The following is a 12,105-nucleotide window of genomic DNA, read 5'->3' as shown; positions in this document are numbered from 1 at the left end:
TATATTTCTAAGTCGGGATGGTGTGTGACTTAGAGGGGAAGGTGCAGGTGGTGTTGTTCCCATGTGCCTGCTGCTCTTGTCCTAGGTGGTAGAGGTCGGGGTTTGGGAGGTGCTGTCGAAGAAGCCTTGGCGAGTTGTTGCTGTGCATCCTGTGGATGGTACACACTGCAGCCACAGTGCGCCGGTGGTGAAGGGAGTGAATGTTTAGGGTGGTGGATGGGGTGCCAATCAAGCGGGCTGCTTTGACCTGGATGGTGTCGAGCTTCTTGAGTGTTGTTGGAGCTGCACTCATCCAGGCAAGTGGAGAGTATTCCATCACACTCCTGACTTGTGCCTTGTAGATGGTGGAAAGGCTTTGGGGAGTCAGGTGGTGAGTCACTCGCCACAGAATACCCAGCTTCTGACCTGCTCTTGTAGCCACAGTATTTATATGGCTGGTCCAGTTAAGTTTCTGGTCAATGGTGACCCCCAGGATGTTGATGGTGGGGGATTCGGCAATGGTAATGCCGTTGAACGTCATGGGGAAGTGGTTAGACTTTCTCTTGTTGGAGATGGTCATTGCCTGGCACTTGTCTGGCGTGAATGTTACTTGCCATTTATGAGCCTAAGCCTGAATGTTGCCCAGATCTTGCTGCATGCGGGCTCGGACTGCTTCATTATTTGAGGGGTTGTGAATGGAACTTGACACTGTGCAGTCATCAGCGAACATCCCCATTTCTGACCTTATGATGGAGGGAAGGTCATTGATGAAGCAGCTGAAGATGGTTGGGCCTAAGACACTGCCCTGAGGAACTCCTGCAGCAATGCCCTGGGGGTGAGATGATTGGCCTCCAACAACCACTACCATCTTCCTTTGTGCTAGGTATGACTCCAGCCACTGGAGACTTTTCCCCCTGATTCCCATTGACTTCAATTTTACTAAGGCTCCTTGGTGCCACACTCGGTCAAATGCTGCCTTGATGTCAAGGGCAGTCACTCTCACCTCACCTCTGGAATTCAGCTCTTTTGTCCATGTTTGGACCAAGGCTGTAATGAGGTCCGGAGCCAAGTGGTCCTGGCGGTACCCAAACTGAGCATCGGTGAGCAGGTTATTGGTGAGTAAGTGCCGCTTGATAGCACTGTCGATGACACCTTCCATCTTTGAAATGTATAAAATTCTTAGAAGGTTTGACAGGTTGATGCTGAGAGGTTGTTTCCCTTGGCTGGAGTGTCTAGAACTAGGGGTCATAGTCTCAAGATAAAAGGTCGGCCATTTAGGACCGAGATGAGGAAAATTTTCTTCACTCAGAGTTGTGAATCTTTGGAATTCAGAGGGCTGAGATTGCTCAGTCGTTGAGTATATTCAAGATTGCGATCGATAGATTTTTGGACACTAAGGAAATCAAGGGATATGGGGATAAGACAGGAAAGTGGTGTTGAGGTAGAAGATCAGCCATGATCTTATTGAATGGCGGAGCAGGCTCAAGAGGCCATGTGGCCTACACCTGCTCCTATTTCTTATGCTCTTATTATAGTATAAAAGTTCATTAAAGAAAATGCTGAAAGACTGCAAGCCATACTCTGTAGATTAAAAATCCTGCAACTGTTTAAAATGTGAAATAAAAACAAAAAAATTAGCTGGGCTTACACAGCAGGCTTGTCAACCCTCGACTGAGGTTCTCCACTGAATATTAATCTCTCTCAGGTGTGGCCATCCTTTCAAAACTCAACAGCTGACAAAGAGCCACAAGTCTAAAATTATTTTATTAAAGACTATGCAATCTCCTGTGGCATTGCACATAGGGAGTCAAGACTAAAGTGCAGACTTCAGGTGAAGTGGGGTTAGGGGGTGGAGATAAATGGACCAAGGTGTGCAGACATAATTCAGTCCCTATTTTAAAGTCATATATTCTCATTTCTACATAATCCCATTATAAATTCCCATGGGCCCAGACAACATCCCGGCTGTACTGCTGAAGACTTGTGCTCCAAAACTAGCCGCGCCTCTAGCTAAACTGTTCCACTACAGCTACAACACTGGCATCTACCAGACAATGTGGAAATTGCCCAGGTATGTCCTGTCCACAAAAAGCAGGACAAATCCAATCTGCCCAATTACTGCCCCATCAGTCTACTCTCAATCATCAGCAAAGTGATGGAAGGTGTCGTGGACAGTGCTATCAAGCGACACTCACTCACTAATAACCTGCTCACCGATGCTCAGTTTCGGTTCTGCCAGAACCACTCAGCTCCAGACCTCATTACAGCCTTGGTCCAAACATGAACAATGAATTCCAGAGGTGAGGTGAGAGTGACTGCCTTCAACATCAAGGCAGCATTTGACCAAGTGTGGCACCCAGGAACCCCTAGTAAAATTGAAGTCAATGGGAATCAGGGGGGAAAACTCTCCAGTGGCTGGAGTCATATCTAGCACAAAGGAACATGGTAGTGGTTGTTGGAGGCCAATCTTCTCAGCCCCAGGACATTGCTGCAGAGTTCTTCAGGGCAGTGTCCTAGGCCCAACCATCTTCAGCTGCTTCATCAATGACTTTCCCTCCATCATAAGGTCAGAAATGGGGATGTTCGCTGATGATTGCAGTGTTCAATTCCATTCGCAACCCCTCAGATAATGAAGCAGTCCATGCCCGTATGCAGCAAGACCTGGTCAACATCCAGGCTTGGGCTGATAAGTGGCAAGTAACATTCGCGCCAGACAAGTGCCAGGCAATGACCATCTCCAACAAGAGAGGGTCGAACCACCTCCCCTTGACATTCAACGGCATTACCATCGCCGAATCCCCCACCATCAACATCCTGGGGGTCACCATTGACCAGAAACTTAACTGGACCAGCCACATAAATACCGTGGCTACAAGAGCAGGTCAGAAGCTGGGTATTCTGCGGCGAGTGACTCACCACCTGACTCCCCAAAGCCTTTCCACCATCTACAAGGCACAAGTCAGGAGTGTGATGGAATACTCTCCACTTGCCTGGATGAGTGCAGCTCCAACAACACTCAAGAAGCTCGACACCATCCAGGACAAAGCAGCCCGCTTGATTGGCACCCATCCACCATCCTAAACATTCACTCCCTTCACCACCAACGCACCTTGGCTGCAGTGCGTACCATCTACGGGATGCACTGCAGCAACTCGCCAAGGCTTCTTCAACAGCACCTCCCAAACCCCGACCTCTACCACCTAGATGGACAAGGAACACCACCACGTTCCCCTCCAAGTCACACACCATCCCGACTTGGAAATATATCGCCATTCCTTCATCATCGCTGGGTCAAAATCCTGGAATTCCCTACCTAACAGCACTGTGGGAGAACCTCCACTACATGGACTGCAGCGATTCAAGAAGGCGGCTCATCACCACCTTCCCAAGGGCAATTAGGGATGGGCAATTTATGCTGGCCTTGCCAGTGACACTCACATCCCATGAACGAATAAAAAAAAAGTCCACATTTATAATGGAAATTGGCTATGTAAACTTATCATGCTGCAAATACACACACTGGGGGAAGGGGGTAATTACACATAGGCAGCTTTCATTATAAATGCAGATGTAGGAATTATAAATGTGGACATGGACATTTATAACAGAAAAAGTTGACAGAAAGTGCACACAAATACAAGATTAATATACAGTATGTGTATTAAGTATATTAAAATTTTTACATCGAGCACACAAGGCCTGACACACTTTGTCGAGAATAACCCTATTGTTATATAACAGTGTGTCCTCTAACACAACATGAGCAATCTCACAGCAGACCTGTTACTATATATAAGAATGACCAATATTCTCATTGTAACACAACTGGCACAACTATATCATGTACTCGTACACACTTCTCTCTCTCTTCCCCTCGCACCTCCCCCCCCCCACTTCCTGTCTTAATTTCCTTTTCCATCTCTCTCTCTCAGTCTCCCTTCCTTCTTCTCCCAAGTTACCCAAGGCAGCTTATTCCATAAATCACGCAATGCCTCTATTCCACATTACAGCATCTGGCTTCTTTTTCACTGCAGAACCGCAGCGTGCAAACTTTGTACTGTGGTACTGGCAATGCGGCTCCCTGTGCACCACTGCTAAATAAAAATAAATGTGCTTTGCAGGCCCTGCTGCACAGCATGTTGCTGTATTTGGGGGAAAATTAATCATAGAATCTTACAGCGCAGAAGGAGGCCATTCAGCCCCTCATGCCTGAGCCAGCTCTTTGAGCTACTCAATAAGCCCCACTTCTCTTATTTTAACTAGTTGATATTGTGCTTGATTCACAATACAGTTAGATCAAAATGGAAGGAAGACTATTTTATTCTAGCTAATCTGTGTCGCCCATTTCAGGCTTGAATGCATGGGTAGATGCAAAAAGTGACACATAAATGACAAGAGAGTGCCTACCACAACCTCGCTCTCCTCTTTTCCGATGCTGATGACCCTGTTGTGTGTTTCCAGCACTTTACTTTTAAATGGAATTCTGCTCGAGTAGGAGAAACACACTTACTTGCACAGTGAGTTGCACTTCAGAGCACCCGGTCCAAAATTATTTCCAACATATGTCAGTCTATCTGTCTCAGCAGACTACAGGAGGATGAAAAAGAATCGTCTGAGCAAATAAGTTGAGCAATTTCAAAAAAATGTATCAATGTTGTTTAACAGTTTAAAGCAGTTACACAGTCGTCAGAATAATCCAAAATTCTATAGATTATGAAACAGATCCTGCAGATTGGAGGGTGGCAATTGTAACCCCACTATTTAAAAAAGGAGGGAGAGAGAAAACAGGGAACTACAGACCGATTAGTCTAACATCAGTAGTACGGAAAATGCTGGAGTCTATTATAAAGGATGTGGTAACAGGACACTTAGAAAATATCAATCAGATTAGACAAAGTCAACATAGATTTATGAAAGGGAAATCATGTTTGACAAACCTACTGCAGTTATTTTGAGGATGTAACTGGTAGGATAAGGGAGAACCAGTGGATGTGGTTTATTTAGATTTTCAGAAGGCCTTTGATAAAGTCCCACATAAGAGGTTAGTGTGCAAAATTAAAGCACATGGGATTAGCGGTAATATACTGGCATGATGTACAAAGGGATCTGGGTGTCCTTGTACACCAGTCACTGAAAGCAAACATGCAGGTGCAGCAAGCAGTTAGGAAAGCAAATGGTATGTTGGCCTTCATTGCAAGAGGATTTGAGTACAGGAGCAAGAATGCCTTACTGCAGTTATACAGGGCCTTAGTGAGACCATACCTGAAGTATTGTGTGTAGTTTTGGTCTCCTTACCTAAGAAAGGATATACTTACCATAGAGGGAGTGCAGTGAAGGTTCACCAAACTGATTCCTGGGAAGGCAGGACTGTCGTCTGAGGAGAGATTGGGTCGACTCAGCCTGTATTCACTCGAGTTTAGAAGAAGAGGGGATCTCATTGAAACATATAAAATTCTGACAAGACTAGATGTTTCCCCTGGCTGGGGGGGTCCAGAACATGGGGTCACATTCTCAGGATATGGGGTAGGACATTTAGGACTGAGATGAGGAGAAATTTCTTCACTCAGAAGGTGGTGAACCTGTGGAATTCTCTACCACAGAAGGCTATGGAGGCCAAGTCACTGAATATATTTAAGAAGGAGCTAGATAGATTTCTATACACAAAAGACTTCAAGGGGTATGGGGAGAGAGCAGGAATATGGTATTGAGATAGAGGATCAGCTACGATCATATTGAACGGTGGAGCAGGCTCGAAGGGTCGAATGGCCTACTCCTGCTTCTATTTTCTATGTTTCTAATCAGCCATGCCTGTTTTAACGATGGTACATTGTATAGCAGCCTGTTCTATGGAAGCAGAAAATTGTTAATTGTATTTTATTGCACAAGAATGCCCGTCACTTAACTCCTACCAAGATAAGTTGATGCTTCTTCCGGGGGTTATTTTTGTGTATATTTTTGTGCAGCTGAAATTCCACATTTTCTGAATTTGTGAGCTTCCCGTTGGAAAACTGAACTGCAAAACAGGAATACATTTTATAAAATGAATTAGTGGTCCACAGAATAATTTTGTACAGCAATCACAGAAGAGCTGACTAGATGGCTCTGGGTAACTTTTTGACAACCAATGCAATATAATTTTTCAAACTGAAAGCCAATAATATATTTTTAAAAATTTGTTCTTGGGTTGTGGGCGATGCTAGCAAACTAGTGTTTATTGCCCATCCCTCTTTGATCCCCTCCATCTCGTTCTCTCCCTCTCCCTCTGTAAATATTTATAACAACTTGCATTTAGAGAGCACCTTTAATGTAGTAAAACGTCCCAAGGCACTTCACAGGTGAGATTATCAAACAAAATACGACACCAAGGCACGTAAGGAAATATTAGGACTGGTGACCAAAAGCTTCATCAAAGAGGAAGGTGTTAAGGAGCGTCTTTAGGGAGGAGAGAGGTAGGGGGCGGAGGGGTTTAGGGAGGGAATTCCAGAGCTTAGAGCCTAGGCAGCTGAAAACACGACCGCCAGTGATGGAGTGATTAAAATCAGGGATGCACAAGAGGTTAGAATTGGAGAAGCGCAGAGATCTCAGAGGGTTGTAGGACTGTAGGACGTTACAAAGATAGGGAGGGGAAAGCCCCGGAGGGAATTGAAAACAAGGATGAGAACTTCAAAATCGAAGCATTGCTGGACCGGGAGCCAATGCAGGTCAGCAAGCACAGGGTTGGTGAGTGAACGGGACTTTGTGAGAGTTAGAATCCAGGCAGCAGAGTTTTGGATGAGGTCAAGTTTATGGAGGGTGGAAGATGGAGGCCGACCAGGAGAGCATTGGGATAGTCAAGTCTGGAGGTAACAACGGCATGCATTAGGGTTGACGAGCAGATAAGCTGAGACGGGCAATGTTATGGAGGTGGAAGTAGGCGGTCTTGGTGATGGAGCGGATATGGATTCAGAAACTCATCTCTGGATCAAATAGGAGGCCAAGGTTGTGAATGTACTGGTTCAGCCTCAGACAGTGGCCAGGGAGAGGGATGGAGTCAGTGGCTAGGTAACGGAATTTGTGGCAGGGACCGAAGACAATGGCTTTGGTCTTCCCAATATTTAGTTGGAGGATATTTCTTCTCATTTAATAGTGGATATCGGACAAGCAGCATGACAATTCAGAGACAGTGGAGAGGTCGAGAGGGGCGGTGGTGAGGTAGAGCTGGGTGTCGTCAGCGTACACGTGAAACCTGACATTGTATTTTCGGATGATGTCACCAAGTAGCAGCATGTAGGTGAGAAATAGGAGGGGGCCAAGGATAGATGCTTGAGTCGTCGAGGTAATAGTGCAGAAGTGGGAAGAAAAGCCATTTCAGGTGATTCTCAGGCTACGACTGGATAGATAAGAATGGAACCGGGCGAGGGCAGTCCCACCCAGCTGGACAACGGAGGAGAGGTCTTAGAGGAGGATGCTGTGGTCAACTGTGTCAAAGGCTGCAGACTGGTCAAGAAGGATGAGGAGGGAGAGTGCACCACATTCAGTCATATAGGACGTCACTTGTGACATTGATAAAGGCCCATGATCACATATGCTTTTTTAAAATCCTTATCAACTTGTCCTGTCACCTTCAGAGATTTATGTATGTGAACCCCCAGGTCTCTCTGTTCCTGCATCCCCTTTAAGTTTGTACCATTTAACTTATATTGCCTCCTCATCCTTCCTTCCAAAATGCATTACTTCTCTGCGTTAAATTTCATCTGCCATGCGACTGCCCATTTCACCAGTCTGTTTCATTACGCAAAACCAGGTCAAGCAACGTCTCTACCCTTGAAAGTGGACTAACATACTCCATCCCTCTTTGTCTTTCTGTGTCTCTCTCCCACTCCATCTCACTCTGTCTGTCTGTCCGTCCCACTCCGTCTCTCTCCCTCTCGCCCCCCTGTCTGTCTGGCTCTCTCCCTCTCCCCCCCCCTCCCCCTGTCCGTCTGTCTCTCTCTCTCTCTCTCTCTCACTCCCCCCCGTGTCTGTCTGTCTGGCTCTCTCACTCCCCCCCCCCGCCCTGTCTGTCTGTCTCTCGCCCACTCTCCGCCCCCCCCCCGTCTGTCTGTCTCTCTCCCTCTCCCCCCCCCCCCCCCGTCTGTCTGTCTCTCTCCCTCTTCCCCCCCCCCCCCCCGCCGTCTGTCTGTCTCTCTCCCTCCCCCTGTCTGTCTGGTTCTCTCACTCTCCCCCCTGTCTATCTGGTTCTCTCACTCTCCCCCCCCCCTGTCTGTCTGGCTCTCTCCCTCTCCCCGCCCTGTCTGTCTGGCTCTCTCCCTCTCCCCCCCCCTGTCTGTCTGGCTCTCTCCCTCTCCCCGCCCTGTCTGTCTGGCTCTCTCCCTCTCCCCCCCCTGTCTGGTTCTCTCACTCTCCCCACCTGTCTGTCTGTCTGTCTCTCTCACTCTCCCCCCTGTCCGTCTGGCTCTCTCCCTCTCCCCCCCCCCCCTGTCTGTCTGGCTCTCTCCCTCTCCCCTCGTCTGTCTGTCTGGCTCTCTCTCTCACTCCCCCCCGTGTCTGTCTGTCTGGCTCTCTCACTCCCCCCCCCCCCCCTGTCTGTCTGTCTGTCTCTCGCCCTCTCTCCACCCCCCGTCTGTCTGTCTCTCTCCCTCTCCCCCCCCCCCGTCTGTCTGTCTCTCTCCCCCTCCCCCCCGTCTGTCTGGTTCTCTCACTCTCCCCCCCTGTCTGTCTGGTTCTCTCACTCTCCCCCCCTGTCTGTCTGGCTCTCTCCCTCTCCCCACCCTGTCTGTCTGGCTCTCTCCCTCTCCCCCCCCTGTCTGGTTCTCTCACTCTCCCCACCTGTCTGTCTCTCTCACTCTCCCCCCCTGTCTGTCTGTCTCTCTCACTCACTCTCCCCCCCTGTCTGTCTGTCTCTCTCACTCTCCCCCCCTGTCTGTCTCTCTCACACTTCCCCCCCCCCCCCCCTGTCTGTCTGGCTCTCTCCCTCTCCCCACCTGTCTGTCTGGTTCTCTCCCTCTCCCCCCCACCCCTGTCTGTCTGGTTCTCTCTCTCCCCCCCCCCCCGTCTGTCTGGTTCTCTCACTCTCCCCCCCTGTCTGTCTGGTTCTCTCTCTCCCCCCCCCCCGTCTGTCTGGTTCTCTCACTCTCCCCCCCTGTCTGTCTGGTTCTCTCACTCTCCCCCCTGTCTGTCTGGCTCTCTCCCTCTCCCCACCCTGTCTGTCTGGCTCTCTCCCTCTCCCCCCCCTGTCTGGTTCTCTCACTCTCCCCCCCTGTCTGTCTGTCTCTCTCACTCTCCCCCCTGTCTGTCTGTCTCTCTCACTCACTCTCCCCCCTGTCTGTCTGTCTCTCTCACTCTCCCCCCCTGTCTGTCTCTCTCACACTTCCCCCCCCCTGTCTGTCTGGCTCTCTCCCTCTCCCCACCCTGTCTGTCTGTCTCTCTCACTCCCCCCCCCCGTCTGTCTGGCTCTCTCCCTCCCCCCCCTGTCTGTCTGTCTGGCTCTCTCACTCCCCCCCTGTCTGTCTCTCTCACTCTCCCCCCCTGTCTGTCTGTCTCTCTCACTCTCCCCCCCTGTCTGTCTGTCTCTCTCACTCTCCCCCCCCCCCGTCTGTCTGTCTCTCTCACTCTCCCCCCCCCCCACCTGTCTGTCTGGTTCTCCCTCTCCCCCCCCCCCCCCCCTCTGTCTGTCCGTCTCTCTCTCCCTCTGTCTGTCTCTCTATTGCCGGTCAGACCCGGACCTTTCCCCGCTGCCCCTTCAATTGACGATAAATATCCTGCTCCATATCAAGTACTCGGAGCCCCCACCGAGTGTGGCCGATTGTTCCGGGCCCCGCTCCGCGCTCTCGCTGTATCTCCACACACCGACCGCCGCCATCACCGGCAAAACCAACCGGCAACAACCGCGCGAGAACAACACGGCGTCAAATACAGGCCGAGGCGGCACCTCACCGCCAGCGACACCGCCACCTACAGGCCGAGCCCGCACCTCACCGCCAGCGACACCGCCACCTACAGGCCGAGCCCGCACATCACCGCCAGAGACACCGCCACCTACAGGCCGAGGCCGCACATCACCGCCAGTGACACCGCCACCTACAGGCCGAGCCCGCACATCACCGCCAGCGACACCGCCACCTACAGGCCGAGGCGGCACCTCACCGCCAGCGACACCGCCACCTACAGGCCGAGCCCGCACATCACCGCCAGAGACACCGCCACCTACAGGCCGAGCCCGCACATCACCGCCAGCGACACCGCCACCTACAGGCCGAGCCCGCACATCACCGCCAGCGACAGCGCCACCTACAGGCCGAGCCCGCACATCACCGCCAGCGACACCACCACCGACAGGCCGAGGCGGCACCTCACCGCCAGCGACACCGCCACCTACAGGCCGAGCCCGCACATCACCGCCAGAGACACCGCCACCTACAGGCCGAGCCCGCACATCACCGCCAGAGACACCGCCACCTACAGGCCGAGCCCGCACATCACCGCCAGAGACACCGCCACCTACAAGCCGAGCCCGCACATCACCGCCAGAGACACCGCCACCTACAGGCCGAGCCCGCACATCACCGCCAGAGACACCGCCACCTACAGGCCGACCCTGCACCTCACCGCCAGCGACACCGCCACCTACAGGCCGAGCCCGCACATCACCGCCAGAGACACCGCCACCTACAGGCCGAGCCCGCACATCACCGCCAGCGACACCGCCACCTACAGGCCGAGCCCGCACATCACCGCCAGTGACACCGCCACCTACAGGCCGACCCCGCACCTCACCGCCAGCGACACCGCCACCTACAGGCCGAGCCTGCACATCACCGCCAGCGACACCGCCACCTACAGGCCGAGCCCGCACATCACCGCCAGCGACACCGCCAGCGACACCGCCACCTACAGGCTGACCCCGCACCTCACCACCACCTACAGGCCGAGGCCGCACATCACCGCCAGCGACACCGCCAGCGACACCGCCACCTACAGGCTGACCCCGCACCTCACCACCACCTACAGGCCGAGGCCGCACATCACCGCCAGCGACACCGCCACCTACAGGCCGAGGCCGCACATCACCGCCAGCGACACCGCCACCTACAGGCCGAGGCCGCACATCACCGCCAGCGACACCGCCACCTACAGGCCGAGGCCGCACATCACCGCCAGCGACACCGCCACCTACAGGCCGAGCCCGCACATCACCGCCAGCGACATCGCCACCTACAGGCCGAGCCCGCACATCACCGCCAGCGACACCACCACCGACAGGCCGAGGCGGCACATCACCGCCAGCGACACCACCACCGACAGGCCGAGGCGGCACCTCACCGCCAGCGACACCGCCACCTACAGGCCGAGGCTGCACATCACCGCCAGCGACATCGCCACCTACAGGCCGAGCCCGCACATCACCGCCAGCGACACCGCCACCTACAGGCCGAGGCGGCACATCACCGCCAGAGACACCGCCACCTACAGGCCGAGCCCGCACATCACCGCCAGAGACACCGCCACCTACAAGCCGAGCCCGCACATCACCGCCAGAGACACCGCCACCTACAGGCCGAGCCCGCACATCACCGCCAGAGACACCGCCACCTACAGGCCGACCCTGCACCTCACCGCCAGCGACACCGCCACCTACAGGCCGAGCCCGCACATCACCGCCAGAGACACCGCCACCTACAGGCCGAGCCCGCACATCACCGCCAGCGACACCGCCACCTACAGGCCGAGCCCGCACATCACCGCCAGTGACACCGCCACCTACAGGCCGACCCCGCACCTCACCGCCAGCGACACCGCCACCTACAGGCCGAGCCTGCACATCACCGCCAGCGACACCGCCACCTACAGGCCGAGCCCGCACATCACCGCCAGCGACACCGCCAGCGACACCGCCACCTACAGGCTGACCCCGCACCTCACCACCACCTACAGGCCGAGGCCGCACATCACCGCCAGCGACACCGCCAGCGACACCGCCACCTACAGGCTGACCCCGCACCTCACCACCACCTACAGGCCGAGGCCGCACATCACCGCCAGCGACACCGCCACCTACAGGCCGAGGCCGCACATCACCGCCAGCGACACCGCCACCTACAGGCCGAGGCCGCACATCACCGCCAGCGACACCGCCACCTACAGGCC

At 53.3% G+C, this 12,105-nt stretch overlaps 1 protein-coding gene across 1 annotated transcript in view; it reads right to left on the bottom strand.

Moving 5' to 3' along the window:
* Positions 1-9,913, bottom strand: part of polr1e (RNA polymerase I subunit E) — a 36,815-nt gene extending 26,902 nt beyond the window's left edge. Inside the window, exons 1-3 of the mRNA XM_067983355.1 lie at positions 9,751-9,913; positions 5,889-5,992; positions 4,490-4,566 (exon numbers count right to left, since the gene is read on the bottom strand). Of these exons, the coding sequence (XP_067839456.1) occupies positions 4,490-4,566; positions 5,889-5,992; positions 9,751-9,820 (251 nt within the window). The 5' untranslated portion in view covers positions 9,821-9,913. The remainder of the gene's footprint in view (positions 1-4,489; positions 4,567-5,888; positions 5,993-9,750) is intronic.
* Positions 9,914-12,105: the final 2,192 nt, after the last annotated feature.

This window comes from Heptranchias perlo, chromosome 4 (assembly GCF_035084215.1).
Source record: "Heptranchias perlo isolate sHepPer1 chromosome 4, sHepPer1.hap1, whole genome shotgun sequence".
Lineage (NCBI taxonomy): Eukaryota > Metazoa > Chordata > Chondrichthyes > Hexanchiformes > Hexanchidae > Heptranchias > Heptranchias perlo.
This window is presented reverse-complemented; position numbering and strand designations above follow the sequence as displayed.